At 38.4% G+C, this 23,011-nt stretch overlaps 1 protein-coding gene across 1 annotated transcript in view; it reads left to right on the forward strand.

Moving 5' to 3' along the window:
* Positions 1 to 23,011, forward strand: part of GPHN (gephyrin) — a 415,464-nt gene that overhangs the window by 308,525 nt on the left and 83,928 nt on the right. Inside the window, exon 13 of the mRNA XM_069082448.1 lies at positions 2,089 to 2,210. Within this exon, the coding sequence (XP_068938549.1) occupies positions 2,089 to 2,210 (122 nt within the window). The remainder of the gene's footprint in view (positions 1 to 2,088; positions 2,211 to 23,011) is intronic.

Raw genomic sequence — 23,011 nt, forward strand, 5'->3', positions numbered from 1 at the left:
ATTTGACACTATTGACCACTCAGTCCTCCAAGATACTTTCTGTCCCCCGCCCCTGCCCTTCCTCCTTCTCCTTCCCTCTCCCCACTCCCTTTCAGATTTTCATGATACTGCTCTCTCTTGCTTCTCTTCCTGCCTGTCCAGCCATTTGTTCTCAGTCTCATTTGCTGACCCATCATCCATGTTCCCCTTCCTTTGTGTGAGTGGACCCCAGGGTTCTATTCTGAGCCATCTTCTTTCTCCACATTCTCTCGGAAATCCCATCATTTCCTTTGGGTTTAATGATTATTTCTATGCAGATATCTTCCAAATCTATGTAACCAACTTTAATCCTTTTCTTGAATTCTTATCCCACATTGCCAGTTGCCTGTTGTACATCTGGAAAGAGTATGGAGTAAGAGAAAGAAGACCTAGGTTCAAAACCTGCCTCTGATACTTACTACCTATGTGACCTTTTGTAAGATTAAACTTCCCTAGACCTCATTTTTCTTACTGTAAAATGAAGAGGAAGGACTAGATGACCTCTGAGGTCCTTTCTAGCTTAGAGTAAGGGTTTTAACCTGAGGTCCATGGATAGATTTCAGGGGGTCCTTGAACTTGGATGGGAAAAATTACATTTTAGTTTCACTAGTCTCTAAATGAAATTTAGGATTTTCCTTCAATTATAGGCAATAAACTTATTCTACAAAGGGGTTCACAGGCTTAACTAGACCTACACAAAAAAAGGTTAAGAACCCCTACTTCAGCTTTATGATCTATGACATAGTTAAAATCTCTGAGTGATTAATATAGCAGCAACTGAGGCCCTGTTTCCTCATCTGTAAAATGAGAGGGTTAAACTATATGGCCTCTGAATTGCTTTCTAACATCTAGATCTATGATCTCTACCTGGGTGTCCCAGGAGCATATCAAACTCCACATATCCGAGATGATGATATTTAGTGATAAGATAAATGTCTTGTCTTTTCATTAATTAAAACCCACCACTCTTCTCAGTTTTCCCATCTTTCCTGTCACCTAGATTTACTACCTCATTGTTATCTTTGACTCTCCACTCTGTAGCCCAGATTTAGTAAGTTGTGAAATCTTCTCAATACTGTCTTCACAATATCTCTTGCATCTCTTCCTTCACTTACACCATTACCCTAGTTTAAGCCCTCATCTCTTGCCTTGATTATTGCAAATGCTTCTTAATTGGTCCCTCAGCACCAGCTCATCATCTACAAAGCTGTCAGATTATCACTAACACAAAAGTTGGATCCTGCTCAAGAAGTTTCAGGGTCTCCATTTTGCCTCTGTGATCAAACATAAACTCATTTAAAATCCTCCATAATCTAGATCTAACCAATCTTTCCAGACTTATTTCACATTACTCCCCCCACCCCCCTCCCAGACAGGTTATATGGTGTAGTGGATCAAGAGCTATTAGAGAAGCCAAGAAAGCCTGGGTTCAAGTCCCACATCTGACACATATCAGCTTTGTGGCCCTAGACAAGTCCCTTAACCTGTCAGTGCTCTAGGCGACACTCTAAGATTGCAGGTTGCAGAGAAACAGCTGGCCTACATTGGTAAAGTGAGTTTTCTCAACCTTGGAGTCCCCAGTACTAGTGAAATCACAGGTTCAGCTCCTAACCCAATCCTTTTTCCTTCTCACACTCTAAGTTCCAACCATACTGGCTGATGTACTATAACCATTCATATCATTTCATCTCCTTCTATGTCTTTTGTATAGGATCATCCCAAAGGTGTTCTCCCTTTATACTTCCACCTCCAGGAAACTGTCTCCCTTTAAGAATCATCCAAAAGGTCACCTCCTACGTAAGACCTTTCCTGAACCCCGCAGTTTTTGCTATTTTCCCAAACTCCCAAATTACTTTGTATTTACTTAGTATATATTCTGTATTGACTTACTTCTTTTTGAAATAAGATGTGTATTTTAGAATATGGGCAGAGGAAGCTCCGGGCTTATTCAGTTACATGTGTCTATCAAAGGAGAATGGGTGTACTTATTACAATTGTACCCTTCAAAGAAATATTATCGTAAGAGATTAATTGGTGGGGTTTTGTCTTTTTTCGGGGGCATGGTTATAGTTGCTGAATCCTGAAGATGACCTCTTACCAGGAAAGATTCGAGACAGCAATCGTTCAACACTCCTTGCAACAATTCAGGAACATGGCTACCCAACCATCAACTTGGGAATTGTAGGAGATAAGTAAGTATTGAATGTTAATTTGACAAGTAAATATTGTGCAAATACGGCTCTTTAGAATATTAGTGGAGTTTGACCTAAAGAGATAAAAAAAAAAATTATTTAAATGTTTTAACTTATGTCAGTCTCTGAGAGCCAGAGGGTTATTAGAGATACTGATATCCTTTAGGGGTTTTTTTTCTTTCCAGGAGGTGGCTATTGAAGCAAAAAAAAAAAAAAAAGAAAATTCTGCATTGCTGTGGGTTTTTGCATTGTAGAAATCTTTATTTTATGATGTTGGCTTTCTCCTCCTACTCCTAGTAACAAAAAAGTTTTTGCAACTCATTCCCGTGCTTCCTGCAGTAAGGACCAGGGAGAGCACAGATGAGTAAAGTAGAGAGGATGTCAGCACCAGCACTCATAGGTCCCTTCCAGCTCTGATTTTTTAAAATTTGAATACATAATCCTAAGCATTACAGTTTTTTCAATATTTACTTTTGAGTCCTTGAAATATGCATCTACCTCAACACCTAAAAAACTGCTCATTTCTTTTCTGTCATTTCATCCTACAGTCAACTTTTCACTTTTTTTTTTCCATCTCTTCTATAATAATTTCTTAAGTTTATTTCTGGTGGAGGGCATTTCCTTTGGCAATTTTTTTTGTTTTTGTTTTTTTCAAATGCTTTAGTAACTTCTAATTTACATTATTCATTTCCACCAGATTTTGAGTTGCAAATTTTCCCCCCATTTTTCCCCTACCCCCCCCCCCCCCCCCCAAATAGCAGTCCCACAGGATATACCCTCCTCCAGTCTGCTCTCTCCCATATTTTCTTCCATACCCCTTTCAACTTTTCTGGTGGATCTCTGTGCCCCGTGCCTGTATGTCTTATTTCCCAATTACATGTAAACTAGTATTAATAATAGTGTGTGTGTGTGTACATATATTTGAGTATTTGATTTTAAAACTTTGAATTCCAGATTCATTCCCTCCCTCCCTTGTCTCCCACCCTTACTGGGAAGATAAGCAGTTCAGTATAGGTTGTACATGTGTGGCTAATGAAAAACAATTAACATAGTACATATATTGTAAAAGACTGACTATATTTCCTTCCCTTCTATCCCACCTCCCACTTATTCTATTCTCTACTTTGATCTCATCCCTTTTCAAAAGTGGGTGCTCCCAACTTCCCTCCCCCGCAGCCTGCCCTCCCTTCCATCATCCCCTGTCTCATCCCCTTCCCCCCCTACTCTCCTGGAGGGTGAGATACCTATTTAGTGTGAATTTCATTCCCTCCTCAAGCCAAATTCAATGGGAATAAGGTTGACCCATTCCCTTTTGCCTTCCTATTCTTCCCCTCCATTGTAACCATTTTCCCTTGCCTCTTCTATATGAGATAGTTTGGCCAATTCTGTCTCTCCCCATCTCCTCTCATTATATTCCTCTCTCACTTCTTAATTTCACCTTTTAAGTATCGTCCCTTCCTGTTAAATTGGTCCTGTGCCCTCTATCTATGTATACCTGTAAACATATATACACACATTCACATATGTATTCATATGCCCATATACCCTCATATATAGACATATATATATATATTTCTATTCTCTTCAACTACTGAGAAAAGTTTCATAAGTTATAATTATTGTTTTTCCATGTAGGAATGTTAATACTTCAACTTTGATATGTCCCTTATGATTTCTTTTCCCTATTTACCTTCTCATGCTTCTCTTGCTTCTTGTATCTCAATGTCAAATTATCTATTCAACTCTGTTTTTTTCAGCAAAAATGCTTGAAAGTCTTCTATTCCACTAAATGACCATATTATCCCCTGAAACATGATACTCAGTTTTGCTGGGTAGGTGACTCTTGGTTTTAATCCCAGCTACTTTGACCTCCAAAATATCATATTCCAAGCCCTTCGATCCCTCAGTATAGAAGCTGCCAGATCCTGGGTTATCCTGATTGTGTTTCCACAATATTCAAATTGTTTCTTCCTGGCTGCTCATAATATTCTCTCCTTAATCTGGGAATTCCGGAACCTGGTTATAATATTCCTAGGAGTTCTTTTTTGGGATCTTTTTCAGGAGGTAATTGGTGGTTTCTTTCAACCTCTATTTTGCCCTCTGGTTCCAAAACATCAGGGCAGTTTTCTTTGAGAACTTCCTGGAGGATGATTTCTAGGTTCTTACTTTGATCATGGCTTTCAGGTAGTCCAATAATTTTTAAATGATCTCTTCTGGATCTATTTTCCAGGTCGGTGGTTTTTCCCATGAGATATTTCACATTGCCTTCTATTCTTTCATTTGTTTGGATCTGTCTAACAGCATCTTGATTTCTCATAAAGTCATTAGCTTCCATTTCCTCCAATCTAATTCTAAAGCAATGATTTTCCTCAGTGAGCTTTTGAGATTCTTTTTCCATCTGGCAAATTTGGCTTTTTAAGGCATTCTTCTCCTCATTGCCTTTTTTGAGCCTCTTTTGCCATTTGAGTTAGTCTATTTTTAAGGTAGTATTTTTCTCAGTCAGGCTGTTGACTCTCATTTCATAATTTTGTTCCATCATTCTCATTTCTCTTCTCAATTTTTCCTCCACTTGTGTTATCTGCTTCTTAAGGTCCTCTATGGCCTGTAACCAGCTTGTATTTTCCTTTGAAGCTTTTGGTGCAGGAGTTCTGACTTCACTGTCTTCCTCCTGTTCCATGCTTTGCTCCTTTTTGTCCCTAAAATAGGAGTGTAATGTTGGAATCTTCTGTCTGTTTTGTTTCCTTTGCCTGGTCATGTTGCCCCTCAGTCACTTGACCCCTGGGCTTTTTGCCACAATAGGACTCTGCCACCAGACAGGGGAGCTTTTGTCCCAAACACTGGGGTTTTCTCAGTTGCCGGAAGTATTAGATGGGTGCCCTCTCTGAGGTCTCCACATGCTCTGGCAAGCTGGACACACACCCCAGGACCTCCACCCTAGACTGCAATCCAGATCCAAGCAGGTTAAAGCAAGAGTGATTACACTTCAGACTGGTGATTGGTCCCCCTACACTCTGCAGGCCAGAAGCTGAAGCTGCCACATGATGCTGGTTGGCTGTGCCAGGTGTCTCAGCTGCTTCTCACCCCGGGGGCAAAAGCCAGGCACTCCTACTTACTGTGTCCCAAAGTCCAGACTGCACTGACCTCTCACTTTGTCCTTCACATCTGTTTGTTGATAAATCTGGAAACGGCCACAGCTGCTGCTGATCTGGAGTCCTTCTGGCCAGTGGCTGGTCAGGCCTGCCCTGGGGCTAAAGCCTCAGAGTGGGGCTGGGCTGGGCTCCCAGATCGCTGAGCTGGCCAGGCTATCCTCAGCAGGAGGTTGGCTTCTCTGTTTCATTTTGTGGGTTCTGCAGCTCCAAAGTTTGTTTAGAGTTCCCTTTTACATGGATTGGGGAAGGTAGAAGCCAGAGCCCAGCAGAGGTCCTGCTTCTACTCCACCATCTTGACCTCCTTTGGCAATTTTTGACCTTTGAAAACGTTTGCCATTTGTTTTGACCTTGATGTTTAGTCCACTATTGATTGCTGATCTATAGCTGAGTACCTAGCTTAGAATCTTATACTCAGATGTGGACCTCATTGGTATCACTATGTTTCATGCCCAAGAACCATATATATAACCTTAACCTTAATCAGCTTTTGTACAGGTGAGTGAAAAGAACTAGTTATAAAAAAACAGAATTTTGTGAATTTTGATTTGGCTAGCAACCAGTCTTTCTTTGACATAGGCTTCCAGCTCTTGAAAACTATAGACTAATGCAAACAACCTCAAGAAAGATAAAATCAGGTGCTAAGAAGAGGAAGAAAAATTTCTGCGGCACAAAGGCATGAAACCCTGAAATACATAGCCATGAAATAAGGAAAATAAGACTGTCAGGCTAATTTTGAACCTCTTTCCTAACCAACACTAACTACCTCAGGCCCCACAGGTTTCTTTGTTTCTTAGTCTCAAACACAAAGAGTTCTAAATAAGTACTAGACTTTCTCTAAGCAATGAGACATGTGCCTCCTTACTCTTTTTTGTCTCATTGCTTTATCTTCCAAAACGTTATTAATCACTTGCCATACTGCCATATAAAAAAAATATAACCAATAGCTCTGATTTTAAATGAATGGTCACCACTGAAAAAACTGACATTGGCATTAGTGCTCCATTTTCTGAAGCCAACACAGTGAATTTATATTTCATTTAGGTTTCATGGCCAATAATGTTCATACATTGCTCTGAAGAATATTCTCTGGCATCTTTTTGGGATTATACTTGGTAGGGGCCAGCAGGGACAACAGAGAAAGTAGATTAAAAGATAAAATAAAAAACAACTCCCAGACTTCAATGGTAAACTTACTTTTTACTGTCAATACCTCACATCAGAATAACAGTCATTATAAAAAGTGGGAGTATATGTGCACATTCTCATTCTTAGACTTGAAAAACCCCAGAATGAACAAAGGAATAACTAGACTAAAATGTAGAGGTGGAAAGTGAATCTACCCAGTAACAAGAGGAAAAGAATTTACGAGTGCTCTAATGGGAATCTGTACAGGGAGTTTAGATTAAGTTCTTATTTCTGTTGTAAAAGTCATTTGGTATTCTGGGAAGGTTGCCTCTCCCCTCATCTTTTGCTACCTTTGCAATTATATGCTAATGAGAACAAATGAAATTACATAGAAGCTGCCATGTAAAAACTACTAGAGAAAACCAGAAGGGGTCTGGCACAAAGTCTATACTGCCTGCAAAATGAGAGGAGAAACAGCACTCACCAGCTTTACCCAGCTATGACTGAGAGAGACAAAAGAAGAAAGAGCAACCTTAAATGAATTTAAACTTTATTTTCAAAATTAGAAAGATTATATTCTCTTTTTAAAAATTTATTTACTTTTAATCCTCAACATTCATTTCCACAAGATTTTGAGTTACAATTTTTTCTCCCCATCTTTCCCCTACCCACCACCCCAAAATAGCAAGCCTACTGAATACCCCTTCCCCCAATCCGTTCTCCCCTAAATCCTCCCCCATCACCTCTCTAACTTTCTAGCAGGGCAAGACATGCCTCTATACCCCAGTGCCTGTACACCTTATTTCCCATTTGCATGTAAAAAAAAATTTTTTTAAACATTTGTTTTTAAAACTTTGCATTCCAGATTTTTTCCCTTCCTCCCTCCTCACCTGCCCTCACTGGGAAGACAAGCAATTCAACATAAGTTGTAGATATGCAGTTACCCAAATCAATTCCATAGTTGTCATATTGTGAAAGACCAACTATATTTCCCTTCATTCTATCCCGCCCTCTACTTATTCCATTTTTTCCTTTGACCCTATCCCTTTTCAAAAATGTTTGCTTCTCTCTACCCTCTCCCCCAATCTGCCCTCCCTTCTATCATGCCCCCTTCTGTCCCCTGCCCCACTATTTTCCAATAAGGTAAAATACCCAATTGAGGGTGTATGTTATTCCCTCCTTAAGCCAAATTCAATGAGAATAAGGTTGTCCCATTCCCTTTCACCTTCCTGTTCTTCTCCTTCATTGTAACAGTTTTCTCTTGCCTCTTTTATATGAGATAATTTACCCTAATCTATCTACTCCTTTCTCATCCCAATAAATTCCTCTCACCTTTTAATTTTATTTTTATGTATCCCTTAATATTGAATTCATCCTATGCCCTCTGTCTATATATACATTAATATACATATGCCTATGCTCACATATATATTTATATGCACATACATTCTCCTATACATACTTCAACTATGTTCATACTGAGAATATTCTTATGAGTTACAATTATCATTTTTTCATGTAGGAATCTAAATAGTTCAACATTAATAAGTTCCTTATGATTTCTTTTTCCTGTTTACCTTCTCATGCTTCTCTTGCTTCTTGTATTTGAAAGTCAGATTGTCTGTTCAGCTCTGGTTTTTTCATCAAGAATGCTTTAAAGTCCTTTATTTCATTGAATGACCATATTTTCCCTTGTAGCATTATACTCAGTTTTGCTGGGTAGGTGATTCTTGGTTTTATTTCTAGCTCCTTTGTCCTCCAGAATATCATATTCCAATCCCTTTTATCCCTTAATGTAGAAGCTGCTAGGTCTTGTGTTATCCTGATTGTTTCCACAATACTCAAATTGTTTCTTCCTGACTACTTGCAGAATTTTCTCCTTGACCTGGGAACTCTGGAACCTGGCTATAATATTCGTAGTAGTTTTCTTTTGGGGATCTTTTTCAAGAGTCGATCAGTGAATTCTTTCAATTTCTATTTTGCCCTCTGGTTCTAGAATATCAGGGCAATTTTGCTTGATAATTTCTTGCAAGATGGTGTCTAGGCTCCTTTTTTTCATCATGGCTTTCAGGTAGTCCAATAATTTTTAAATTATTTTATTGGATGTATTCTCCAGGTCAGTGGTTTTTCCAATGAGATATTTCACATTGCCTTCTACTTTTTCATTTGTTCGGATCTGTTTTATAGTACCTTGATTTCTCATAAAATCATTAGCTTCCAGTTGCTCCAATCTTATTTTGAAGGAATTATATTCAGTGAGTTTTTGAGATTCTTTTTCCATCTGGCAAAAATGGCTTTTTAAGGCATTCTTCTCACTGGCTTTTTGAGCCTCTTTTGCCATTTGAGTTTGTCTATATTTACATATATATCGGCTTTTTTGGAGGGCAATTGGGGTTAAGTGACTTGCCCAATGTCACACAGCTAGTTTTTGTGTTAAGTGTCTGAGGCCAGATTTGAACTCAGGTCCTCCTGACTCCAGGGCCGGTGCTCTATTCACTGTACCTCCTAGGTGCCCCATGTTAGTCTATTTTTTAAGGTGTTATTTTCTTCAGTGTATTTTTGGGTCTCCGTTAGAAGGCTGTTCACTTGCTTTTCATGATTCTCCTGCATCATTCTCATTTCTCTTCCCAATTTTTCCTCCACTTCTCTTACTACATTTTTAATTAAATTTTATATTTATTTTTAGTTTACATCATTTCCAGAAGATTTTGAGTTACAAATTTTCTCCCCATGTTTCCCCTACACACCACCCCAAAAAAGTGATCCCACTCTATACCCCCTCCTCCAGTCTGCTCTCTCCTGTATCCTCCCCCATCCCCCTGAGACTTTCCAGTAGGGCAAGATGGATCTCTATAACTCAGTACTTATATATCTTATTTCCCAGTTACATGTAAAATAATAATACATTTTTTTTAGACGTTTGCTCTAAAACTTTGAATTCCAGATTCTTTCCCTTCTTCCCTTGTCACCCACCCTTACTGGGAAGGTAAACAATTCAATATAGGTTGTACATATGTAGCTACGCAAAACATTTCCATATTGTGAAAGATTGACTATATTTCCCTCCATCCTATCCTGCCCCCCACTTGTTCTGTTCTCTATTTTGACCCTGTTCCTTTTCAAAAGTGTGTGCTTCCAACCTCCTTCCCCCCACTCTCCCCTCCCCGCCATCATCCCCCCTCTGATCCCCTTTCCCCTACTCTCCTGTAGGGTGAGATACCCTATTTAGTGTATATGTCATTCCCTCCCTAAGCCAAATTCAATGAGAGTAAGGTTGACCCATTCCCTTTTGCCTTCCTATTCTTCCCCTCCATTGTACCAGTTTTCTCTTGCCTCTTCTATATGGGATAATTTACCTCATTCTGTCTCTCCCCATCTCCTCTCATTATATTCTTCTCTCACCTCTCAATTTCACCTTTTAAGTAACATCCCTTCCTATTCAACTAGCCCTGTGCCTCTGTCTATGTATACCTGTACACATATATACACACACTCACATATGTATTCATACATCCATATACCCTCCTATATAGGATATAGGATAGGTATATATGTATGTATGTATATACACATTTATATTCCCTTCAACTATTCTCATACTGAGAAAAGTTTCATAAATTACAATTATCATTTTTCCATGTAGGAATGTAAATAGTTTGACTTTGATAAGTTCCTTATGATTCCTTTTCCCTGTTTACCTTCTCATGCTCCTCTTGCTTCTTGTATCTGAATGTCAAATTTTCAATTCAATTCTGTTTTTTTCATCAAGAATGCTTAAAAGTCCTCTATATCAGGGGCGGCCAGATAGTGCAGTGAGTAAGAGCATTGGCCCCAGCATCGGGAGACCCAGGATTGGTTCCGGCCTCAGATACTCAACACCCATACAAAAATAACTGGCCATCTAACCTTGAGCAAGTTACTTAACCCCAATTGCTTTAAAAAAAAAAACGAAAAGAAAGGGAGTCCTCTATTTCATTGAATGACCATATTTTCCCCTGAAACATGATACTCAGTTTTGCTGGATAGGTGATACTTGGTTTTAATCTCAGCTCCTTCAACCTCCAGAATATCATATTCCAAGCCCTTGGATCCTTCAGTGTAGAAGCTGCCAGATCCTGGGTTATCCTGATTGTGTGTTTCCACAGTATTCATATTGTTTCTTCTTGGCTGCTTGTAATATTTTCTCCTTGATCTGGGAACTCCAAAAGCTGGCTATAATATTCCTAGGAGTTTTCTTTTTGGGATCTTTTTCAAGAGGTGATCGGTGGATTCTTTGCCCTCTGGTTCTAAAACATCAGGGCAATTTTCCTTGAGAATTTCTTTAAGGATGATTTCTAGGTTCTTTGTTTGATCATGGCTTTCAGGTAGTCAAATAATTTTAAGATTATCTCTCCTGGATCTATTTTCCAGGTCAGTGGTTTTTCCAATGAGATATTTCGCATTGCCTTCTATTTTTTCACTTCTTTGGATCTGTTTAATAGTGTCTTGATTTCTCATAAAGTCACTAGCTTCCATTTGCTCCAGTCTAATTCTGGAGGAATGATTCTCTTCAGTGAGCTTTTGAGATCTTTTTTCCATCTAGCAAATTCAGCTTTTTAAGGCATTCTTCTCCTCATTGGATTTTTCAGCCTCTTTTGCCATTTGAGTTAGTCTTTTTTTTAAGGTGTTATTTTCTTCAGTCAGGTTGTTGACTCTCTTTTCGTGATTTTCTTGCATCATTCTCATTTATCTTCCCAATTTTTCCTTCACTTCTCTTATTTGGTTTTCAAAATTCTTCTTAAGCTCCTTTATGGCCTATAACCAATTCATACTTTTCTTGGAAGCTTTTGGTGCAGGAGTTCTGACCTTATTTTCTTCCTCCTGTTCCATGTTTTGATCCTTTTTGTCCCCAAAAAAGCAATCCAAAGTTGGATTCTTGTGCTTGCTTTGCTTCCTTTGCTTGCTCATGTTGCCCCTCAATTACTTGACTTTTGAGCTTTTTGCCACAGTGGAATTCTGCTTCCAGAGAGGAGAGCGTTGTCTCAGTTTGCTGGGGTCTTCACAGGTGCCAGAGGTAATCTCTAATAGCAGTTGGCTGCCCTCTCTGAAGCCTCCACAAGCTCTGGCATCTGGTCACCCACCCTAGGACCTCCACCCTAGATAGCAATCCAGATCCAAGCAGGTTAAAGCAAGAGCAGTTACCCCTCAGACTGGTTGCTTGGTCCCCCTACAATCTGCAGCCAAGGAGCTCTGAAGCAGCCACATGGCTGCGGCCATTGCACCTCAGCCACTTCTCCCTCTGGGGGGCAGAAGCCAGTCCACGCTCCCAGACCCCTTCTTCCCAAAGTCCACTGACCTCTCACTTTGTCTTAGGCATTTATGGGTTGATAAATCTGGAAACTGCCACAGCTGCTGGTGATCCACTCTCCCAAAGTCTGCTCCAGGCACTGCTGGCCAGCCACCTTGAGGCTAAAACTGTGAGCTCACATGGGGCTGGGCTCTGCTCCCAGCGCACTGCAATGGACCCTTTCTGCTGTCCTGCTGTGCTGTCTTCAGTGGGAGTTTTGTTTCTCTCTGTCACTTTGTGGGTTCTGTAGCCCTGTAGTTTATTTAGAGTCATTATTATAGGTATTTGAGGTGGTTATGGGAGGAACGCAGGGAGTTTTCTTGCTTCCACCCCACCATCTTGGCTCTATTGGATTTTCAAAATCCTTCTTGAGCTCCTCCATGGCCTGTAAGCAATTCATATTTTTCTTGGAGCCTTTTGATGCAGGAGTTCTGACTTTGCTGTCTTCCTCCTGCTCTATGCCTTGATCCTTTTTTGTCCCCAAAAATTGGAATATGTGGTTTGATTATGTACATTTCCACGGCTTGCTCGTCTTGCCAGTCAATTACTTGACTTCTAAGCTCTTTGCCACAGTAGAACTCTGCTTCCAGAGAGGAGAGCTTTGTCCCAAATCGCTGGAGTTTTCGCAGCTGCTGGAGCTATCAGTTGAGTGCCCTCTCTACAGACACCACAAGCTCTGGTTCACTGGTCACACACCCCAGGACCTCCACCCAAAACCACGATCCAGATCCAAGCAAGTTAAAGCAAGAGTAATTACCCTCTAAATGGTCACTTGGTCCCCCAGCAATCTGCATGCCAGGAGCTCCTGAGACAGCCAGGCAATGGGGGGCTGCACAGCCGCTGCACCTCTGGCTGCTTCTCACCCCAGGGGCAGGAGCTGGACCAAGCTCTGTCCCCCTGTTCCCACAGAGTTCCATGCTAACCTTTTACTTTCTTTTTGGCATTTATGGGTTCATAATTCTGGAAACCACCACACCTGCTGATAATTCTCTTCCTGAAGTCTGCTCTGGCCTGCTGCTGGTAGGGGCTACCCTGGGGCCAGGAACCACGTAACTCACATGGGGCTGCACTCAGCTCCCAGCCTGGTGTGATAGATCCTTCCTATAGACCTGCCAGTCTTCTTTCAGCAGGATCTTTGTTTCTTTGTGGGTTCTCTAGCTCTAAAGTTTGTTTAGAGTCATTTTTTTTTACATGTATTAGAAGTGATCAGAGGGGAGCCCGCACCAAGTTTGTGCTTCTACTCCACCATCTTGGCTCCACCTTCCCCACCTCCCCCCCAGAGATTATATTCTTTAATTTACACCCAAAGACATATCTAGTCTTCAACCCACATCCCAAGAATTTTAAGATCAAATAAGATAATATATATATATTTATACACACACACACACACACACATACATCCTTTGCAAACCTACTATGTGCTAACTGTTATATCTTAGAGTAGGAAGGAACTCCTACTTACCCGATTCAAAAAAATCCATATGCAACATCCCTATTGGACAGTCATGAATCTCTTCTTGAACACATTTAATGACGAGAGGTTAACTGTCTCACTGTTGCATTTTTTACAACTCTAATTGCTAGAAAAATTTTCCCTTACATTTAACCACAATTTGCCTCTCTAAACATCTCCACATTGGTCTTACATGTTGCTTTTTTTCCTCACTATAAGAATCCATCACTAATTCATGTTTAACTTATAATCCATAATCTATGATCAAATTTGGTAGTGGAAAGATCACTAAACCGGGGTCTCTAGAAATCTAAATTTGCATCCTACTTCCAGCAAGTACTAAAGTTGTCACCTTAGGCAAGTCATTTCCATTCCCTAAAGCCTCTTACCTTATCTACAAAGTTATGCTTTGTAGTTAAACTATATAACCTATATCTTCCAGTTCTAAATGCCTGTCATTCCTCTTTTCCTATCTGTACAAAGCATATCTGCTTTGTCTTATATAAGTGCAATTTATTTTTCCTCTATCTGTGACATACTCAGCAGTTGTTCTTAATAGACTTCAAATTTCTTCAACCTATGAGTAGTATTACTAAGGGAGTTAGTAAAGTACTAACCACTCCTACCAAATTGATATTATTAGCAAGTTTAATACCTGCTTTCAAACCCTGCTTATAGGTAACTCATCTTCAGTTTATACAGAAACTTTGTAAATGTGCACACAAAATTTTAACAAGTATAATCTTAGTGTGTGCAGAAAAATATATTGCACATAGTAGGCACTTAATTCATATTTATGAGCTTTAAAAATGCTTTCCTCATAATAACTATGAGGTAGAAAGATAAAATTATATTATTCCCATTTTATAGATGGAAACTGAGGCAGAAGTTGACTTGCTTTAATAGTAAATGTCAGAGGCAAGAATTAAACTTGGATTTTATGATTCTACAATTTTCCATGGTATTTTACTGCCTCTCTATATTAATAAATGTTGAATTGTATTTGAGAGGGATTATTTACTACAAACACTTGTACTCTATACCAAATTTAGTGCTTTATATAATCTAGCAAAATTAGGGGGGATTTCGTTATCAAAGAAACTATGAGCACCCTGGTATTTACTGAAGTCAACTCAGCTTGCTTTGTTGAGCTAGACTACATTCAGTCATAATCTTGTGTCAAAAGGGATATGATAAAAATGTATGTAAAGTGCTTTCAGATAAAAACCTCATGCTAGGAATTCATGTACTATAGTTCACCCCATCCTCATTCTTCATAACCATTAACTTGACTACATTTCCGATACCTTCCTTCTCTTTAGCTGATGTTGTCAAAATGATACATTTAGGGAAGGAATAAAGCTGATGAGTTTGGTTTTAAACATAGTCAGTTAGGGACTCCCAGGTTGCTTTGTGAGATGACATTCAGTAGACAGGTGGAAATGCAAAGCTAGGGCTTGGGAGAGAAGTCAGGGTTAAAGCATTTACATTTAAGAAATTATAATGGAGGGCGGCTAGGTGGCGCAGTGAGTAAAGCATCGGCCCCCAAGTCAGGAGAACATGAGTTCGGTTCCTGCCTCAGACACTTAACACACACAAAAAAAAACAACTAGCCACGTAACCTTCGGCAAGTTACTTAACCCCAATTGCCCTCCAAAAGGCAAAAAAAAAAAAAAAAAGAAACTATAGTGGAGGGGGGAATATATGCTTGAAAATGAAAATAAGCATAGAATGAAAAGAGAAGAGGGCACAGGACAGAATCTTCCCCTTTAGTTGGTAGGAGGAAGACTAGGAAAAGGAACAATTAAGGAGAATGCAGTGCCACAGAAGCTAAGGAGAAAGTTTCAATAAGGAAAAGGTAACTAATAGCATCAGGCAGCTAGGTGGCACAATGGATAGAGCATTGGGCTTAGAATCAGGAAGACCTATCTTCCTAGTTTCAAATTTGACGTCAGACACTTAACTAGCTGTGTGACTTTAGGCAGCTCATTTAACCCTGTTTGCCTTAGTTTCTTCATCTGTAAAATATCTGAAGAAGGAAATAGCAAACCATTGCAGTATCTTTGCCAAGAAAACCCCAAATAGGGTCACAAAGGGTCTGACACGACTGAAACAACTCAACAACAACAGCCAATAGTATTCAAATGCTACATGGTGAAAGAGGATAAAATTTCAGCAAAGGCTTTTGTAGTTAGCAATTAGAAAGTCACTAGTGATTTTTAAGAGCAGTTTTAGAAGGTAGATAGGTATTCTCCTTCCTACTAAGGTCCTATGGCCACTTTTGAGGATAAGTTTTAAGTTTCATGAATTAAGTAGCTGGATAACCAGGGCTCTCTTTCTTGAAATACAACCACATTTTGTATTCATTTGGTAAGAACTGCACTGTGGCATACCACTTTCTTTTATTTGCAAATGTACTTGCAGCTCTGTGTAGCCAAAATGAATCATTTCTCACTACTTGTGTCAAACAACAAAATCACATCTTTGAAGTATCAAATTAATCTATATTGCCACAGTGAATCAAGCAAGCATTTATTAAGCATCTAATAAGTGCCTGCTGGCACTGGGCTGATGCTGGGTATGGAAAGACAAAAGCAATCCATTCATTTTTTGTAGTCATGTTCAGGTCAAAAAGAAAAAAAATATATACTTTTTTTCCAGGGACTTTGTATTAGTGATAGTGTTATTTCTGTGGTATAGAAATAAGAATAGAAATAGAAATAAGAATCCAGAAAGCTACACTTTCCAGGCTCATTTATGACTTCTCAGGAAAGAAGAAAGCTGGGAAATGAGCAGAATATATTAATCTTAACACTGAAATTGTATCTGGAAAAGGCGGCAGCATACAGAGAGGAAGAGAGGATAAAAAGGTAAATCGAGAAATAGATCACTTAACTTATGTGAGCACTTATCATTTTACCTTTGACTCCATTTAGTGAATTTTCCTTTAGGGAAATCATTCCCCTGGACAGACAATGAATGCATGAGGGACAAGAACAAGATAGAGTGGAAACCTGAGAGGTTTCCTGCATGACAAGATATGGAACTTTATGAAAGAGAAAATGGGAAGTTAAAGGATAATTTTTTGGAACTAAACCCCCGTTCAGAAAAAGCCTACATATCATAGACTCACTTTTGCTACACAGGATTCTATTAACACAGGATTTTTTACTTGGGATTCTATTCTATTCTCTGTTAGCCATGACATCCTCACATCTAGAGTATAATAATATATGTTCATTTTCAGATGTTTTAATAACTTAGATCCTGCAAGAGTCAAAAACGCCTTCTCAGTCATCAAAGATTAAATTTCTAGTATATTTTTATGTTAATTTCCTTGATTGTATCTTTGAAAATGAATAAAAATAAATTCTCTGACCATGTTATATAATAGTTTACTAAAAATACAAGATGCTAGTTACTATTGTTTTGTAGCATTTGTGTATTTCATTGATATTTTTCTGTAGTAAATAAAATAGGGGAGGCATCTTCCATTCCAGGCCATAGGTAAGTAGGACCTTCAGAAAAGCAGTGTCTACCAGACAATTCTGTCTATACATCCCGTGAAGTTTTAGGTGCTATTTTCCTCGGTCACTAGAAAAACTAAATTAGTTTTGGCAAGTCATACTTGCTGACCTTTTTTTAAAATGAACTATTTCCTCTTCTGGAAAGAAAAATAGCAGAGGAAACTATTACCTCAAAAAGATATGTGCTGTTGGATGAATTCATAAAGCACTGGGGCTGGGCTTTCTGACTGGCTCTTTTACAAAGTATCATCAGTGGCTCACTTAAAGACAGTAAGAACACTTCAGCATAAATCATCATTGTCCTCATTTTGTGACATCTATTATCATGATTTCTCATGGGCCGAAATACCCTGCTTAGAAGCCCACATATGACCCCAGTCTACCCTATCGCACCTCACTGCATGTAGAAGGAGTTTCTGAGGACAATAATCTGAAGGGACTAAATGGGGCTATAAAATTTAATTTGAGAGCTCGGAATTTTAAAAAAATCACTAAATGAGCCTGGCCTATTATATATGACCATAGATTTAGTACTGAAAAGAAGTTTGGATGTCACCTGATCCAACACCCTTGTTTTTCTGAAATAACCCCAGAGGACCAGTGCTAGACTCTGAAAGGGGCTGAACCACACTCTCCCATTAAAGGATTCCTAGCTCTCCAGCACAGATGCAGAGTAGATTCAGTCCTAGAAGAGCCTAGCCCCTAAAAAAAGAAATCAGGCTATTTGTCTCAAAATCTCTGGTTCCTTATACCCCTATCTTGGAGACCTGAGAAAAATCACTTAAGAGTTTAGGTTTGGTTCATGTCTAAAATCTGTGATAGAGTGGAAAGATACTCCATATATTATATATCAGGCTTAAGACAAGTATTTATATCCCCTATCACACACACACACATGCCTAAAAAATAAGATTCACAAACAGGTACAATGACAAAGACCTTATCATTAAACTAATATGCTATTGCATTTTATACTTTACTGGGATGTTGGTACTTAAAATGATATAGGGGTGGCCAGGTAGCACAGTAAGAGCACTGGCTCCAGTGTTGGGATGACCTGGGGATCGAATCCGTGCTCCGACACTTAGCACCACACCCAGAAATAACTGGCCATGTAACCTTGAGCAAATTACTTAACCCCAATTGCTCATTAAAAATAATGATATGTTTATGATACTATTAAGTTGGTGTTTTTGGTGTTTCACCTTCACCTCACAGCACCTTAAGGTGCTTCTGGCAAGTTCCCATTCTGTCATCTTTTTTTCCAAGAAGTATCATAGGGTTCTCCTCCTTAAATACAGCTGACATCAACTTAGGAACTCCAAAAGCCACTCGAAAAACTCTCTCTCTCTCTCTCTCTCACACACACACACACACACACACACACACACACACACACACACACACAATTCTTCCATGGTCACTAGAAAAGAAAAAAAAAAGCACCCAACCCATGGGCCCAGGCTCAGGTCCTAGAGAGAAAGAGACAGAAACAGTTACATGCCAAACATTCCAGAGAGAGGAAGAGTTGTTCCTTTTTTTGTTGAAATTTTTATATTTTTTAAAATAGCATATAAAAGCAAATTTTAGCTTTTGTTTTTTAAAACTGAGTTCCAAATTCCCTCCCTGAGACAGCAATTAGATATAAATCATATGTGCAGTCATACAAAACATATTTCTGTATTAGTCATGTTGCAAAAGAAAACACAGATCCACCCCCCCTAAAAAAAAGCAAGAAAAAGAAAGTTTTAAAAAGTGTTTCAATCTGCATCCAGATTTCATCAGTTCTTTCTCTTTTTTGTAACTTTTTTTATTTTAAACTTAAAAACAAAATGAGGAAAGGGGAAAACTGTCATGTACACAGCAGACTATAAGAGAGAATTCAATATAAAACAATAAATTTCCATTTCAAGAAAACCTATATGATAAATGCTGTACATTATTTTCAAAGCTGCCTGGCTTTTTTTTGCTTCTTTTTTGATTTTCTTTTCTCCTTCCCTCCTCCCACCACCCTAGAGAAGGCTACAATTAACCACAGATATATATACATATGCATAGATATCTGTAAACATACACATAGATATACATATACATTCATACACATATATATGTAAGACTGTACTATGCTTATTTTCTATCATCTGTTTCTCTGAAGGTAGATGTCATCTTCCTTCTTAAGTCCAAACCTTTTCATATTTTTCTATATCAACCAGTTCATCATTTCTTACACCACAGCAAATCGCAGTCGCATCCTATCTGAGAGATCTTCATTTATTTAGATCTGAGTTTTTTAAAAAACATTTATTTTAGGGCAGCTAGGTGGCACAGTGAGTAAAACGCTGGTCCCAGAGTTAGGAGGACCCCAGTTCGGTTCTGGCCTCAGACACTTAATACCCACACCAAAAAAAAAAAAACTATCCGTGTAACCTTGGGCAAGTTACATAACCCCAACTGCCCTCTAAAAGGCAAAAAAAAAACACATTTATTTTAGTTTTTTTCCCTAATTTTCTGCATTCCTTCTATTCTTGGCTACATAGGTTTTATTTATGCAAGAAAATTTAACTTAAAATCTAAATTATTCCTTTCATACTTGAACAATGCTCTCACCTCATAATATAGTTTAAGGTCTGACACTTGTGAATCTACTTTCATTACATCTTTTTTCCCTGGTTTCTTTGAAGTTGTTGACCTTTTGGTCTTCCAAATGAACTTTGTTGTTATTTTTTTCTGACTCAGCAAATTAATTTTTTAATAATATGATTGGGATGATATTGAATAAATTAGGTAAAATTTTCATTTTTAAAATTACATTGACTTTACCTACCCATGAACTTTCTTCTAAACTACCCAAATAATGACAATCATAAGAGTACTGATAATATTTTCACATATATGAAGAAGTAAACAATTCAACCTTACCAAGTCCCTTATGTCTTGAATGTCTACCTTATATTTCTCCTGGATGTTACAGATTGAATTTTCCCTTAAGTTCTGTTCACATATATGAAGTAAACAATCTGACCTTATTGAATCCCTTATATTTAGTCTTTAATGTTTACCTTATATTTCTCCTGGATGTTATAGGTTGAATTTTCCCTTAAGTTCTGGGGGTTGTCACAGAAATCTGAAAGTCTTTGAATTTGTTAAATGGCTATTTTTTTTCAGGATTATACTCAGTTTTGCTGGGTAAGTTACTCTTAATCATACCCCCAGCTCTTTTGCTCTATGGAATATAATATTCCAAGACCTACACTCCTTCAACTTAGTAGCTGCTAGGACTTGTGTTATCCTTATTGTAGCTCCATATTTAACTTGGTTTTTTTTCTTCTTGCTTCCATTATTTTCTCTTTAACCTGAGAGTTTTGAAACTTTGCTATCATATTCCTGGAAGTTTTCCTGATGGGATCACTTTAAGGTGGTGATTGGTAGATTTTTTTATATTTCTACTTTGCCTTCTTGTTCTAGAACTTTAGGGAAATTTCCATAATTTTTTGTAATAGTGTATCAAGATTCTTTTTTTATCATAATTTTCAGGTAGTCCAACTATCCTTATATTATTTCTCCTCAATCTGTTCTCCAGATCAGTTGTTTTTCTGATGAGATATTTTACTTTGTCTTCTACTTTTTCATTCTTTGTTTTATGATTTCTTGGTGCCTTAGGTCATTAGCTTCCCCTTGATCAATTCTAGTATGAGAAACCTGCTAACTCTAAACAAAGAACAATACTCATTGTAAAGTTCTCATTTTATTTTAGCCAGTTATTCTACATTCCTAGTGACTGGGTCCCTACTGAATGAAGAGCATTTGCTCAGACAATTGCCAGTCTTTTAATATGGTTCCCAGTTGGAATTTCTCCCCTTGCTCTCCATTGGCTAGATGCAACCTCCTGAACCACCCACTTTGTGTTATCCTCCCTGATAGGTTCCCCTTCAAGCAGCTTGTTAAGCATGCATATAAGCTTTTGACCTTTTACCTGATCAGAAGCTTGGTTCTGCTTTCTGATTAAAACCACTCACCTCTGATTTACATTCTGCTATCACTCAAAGCTGGGAGGAGCTTTAATCCTGTGGATACAGAGTTCCTTTGTTTCCCACAAATTCCTCTTTTCTTCTTTTCGAATTATTTCTACATCTTTAATACTTCCATCACTCTCTTTCTCATATGAATTCTTCCCCTTATCCATCTCAACTTTAAGTAGGGAGAGAGGTTGATCAACACATTGACAAATCAAAGGGAGTGGGGGGGGGGGGGGCGCTGTCCCCTTAATAAGCACAGATACAGAGACCCAAAAGAAAACAATAATGATCAGTTGTCCCTTTAAGATTCAGAAATTTGGTCACACACAGCTGTCTGGCAAGGAATATCATCCCATGAAACCTTCTGGTACTTGTTCCAGCCATCTTCAGCACAGCTTCTCAGCAGCATCTTTCCTTCACCTTCCTGTAGAAATCTGCCCTCTTGTGTCCATTCTCCTACAAAACTATTATCCATATAAAATCAAAATTGGAACCTTGGCCATTATTCATTCCCCCATCAGGAAGATGAGATTCCCCTAAAAAATTAATAACAGGCTCCAATACATATATAAATACATTGAGTACTCAGTTTTAACACAGTGAATATCAAGTCATAAAACAATTCCAACTTCTGGTCATGTTATGCTTCTTTTAAAGCATATACAAGATAGACCACAAACCATTCTTCTTTTAACATTAACTAATTCTAACAAATTTTTTAATCTATTTATTTTTAGTTTTCAACATTTATTTCCACAAGATTTTGAGTTACAAATTTTCTCCCCATCTCTCCCCTACCCCTACCCCAAAATAGCAAGCCTACTGAATACCCCTTCCCCCAATCTGTTCTTTCTTATATTCTCCCCCATTCCTCCCTAACTTTCTAGTGGGCAAGATGGATTTCTATACCCCAGTGCCTATATATCTTATTCCCCAGTTACTTGTAAAAAACAATTTTTTAAACATTTAACAAATATGATATTAACTAAGTGACAGAATAATATCCTGACTTCACAAGCCTTTGACTTTATTGTCTCCATACTAGTAACAGATGAAATCCTAAACTTGATAACTCAATCTCATACTTACATCTTACTACAGTAACCTCAGATGTTCCCATACCAACCTATTATTTACTAGATTTGGTATTAGGCTTACAAAATTTTTGATTATAGAAATTTGCCATTAAGAGAGTAGGGACATAACTAAAGCAAAGGAACATTTCCCTAACTTCCTGTCAGTTCCAGGCAGAAGTTGTGCAAACTGTCAACTGCATTGAGCAAGGTTTAAAAGTCAGCCAGGTATCAGTGGTTAAATCGAGTCAGGAGAATTCTGCTTCAGCGCAGGCAGAATAGTCATTTTCCCAACTTTCCCATGAGATCGCCCTCTGCAATTCATACCTGCACATCAGAGGGTTGCTGGCATCATGGATCAGTGGCTCAGACAGCCTTTCTTGATATCCATACCTGGAGTCAAACTCGGAAAAACAGTCAATTAACAATCCCACAAAATCTTAAAAGAGCAAGCTCCAATAATCAGCTTCAGATATAACTATAGTCTCACATTGGTTAAGGAACATCTTTAAAGTGAGCCTTAAGTAGCTCACATGCATTTCTATACTTATTCTGGTTCCTGGTTAAATAACAACATAACAGCCAGGTAGCACAGTGAGTAAGAGCACCGGCCCCAGAGTCAGGATGACCTGGGATTGAATCCGGGCTCAGATACTTAGCACCAACCCAGAAACACCTGGCCATGTAACCTTGAGCAAGTTACTTAACACCAATTGCTTTAAAAAAAAAAGTAACAACATAAAATCAAATTTCCCATTTCTCCTCATAAAACCTTCTAGGTCTTTGGGTACCATAACTTCACAATAGTAACAAACTTTGAATAAAGTTCAAAATCTAAGAAAATTGCACTGAAATTCTTTTCCCCAAACTGAAGGTGTCTCCGATTTAGTTTCAGTAATTGATTCAGTCAATTGTATTAATACCCAATTATCCTTACATCATTTTGAGCTTTAAATGTATCCCAGCCTTAGTCTATAGGATATTTCTTTTCCTTTATCTAATTATTCCCATAATGTTTAGAATGTTCTATTCCAGGAATTTTATTCCTTCATATGACTATGACTGCACGTTCAGACTAAAAACAGTAAGATTTCACATACTTGCATCATGCTCACATTTTTCACTACTT

The sequence above is a fragment of the Petaurus breviceps genome, unplaced genomic scaffold (assembly GCF_028583685.1).
Source record: "Petaurus breviceps papuanus isolate PSGF00001 unplaced genomic scaffold, PetGlider_PUasm1.0 166, whole genome shotgun sequence".
NCBI classification, from domain to species: Eukaryota; Metazoa; Chordata; class Mammalia; order Diprotodontia; family Petauridae; genus Petaurus; species Petaurus breviceps.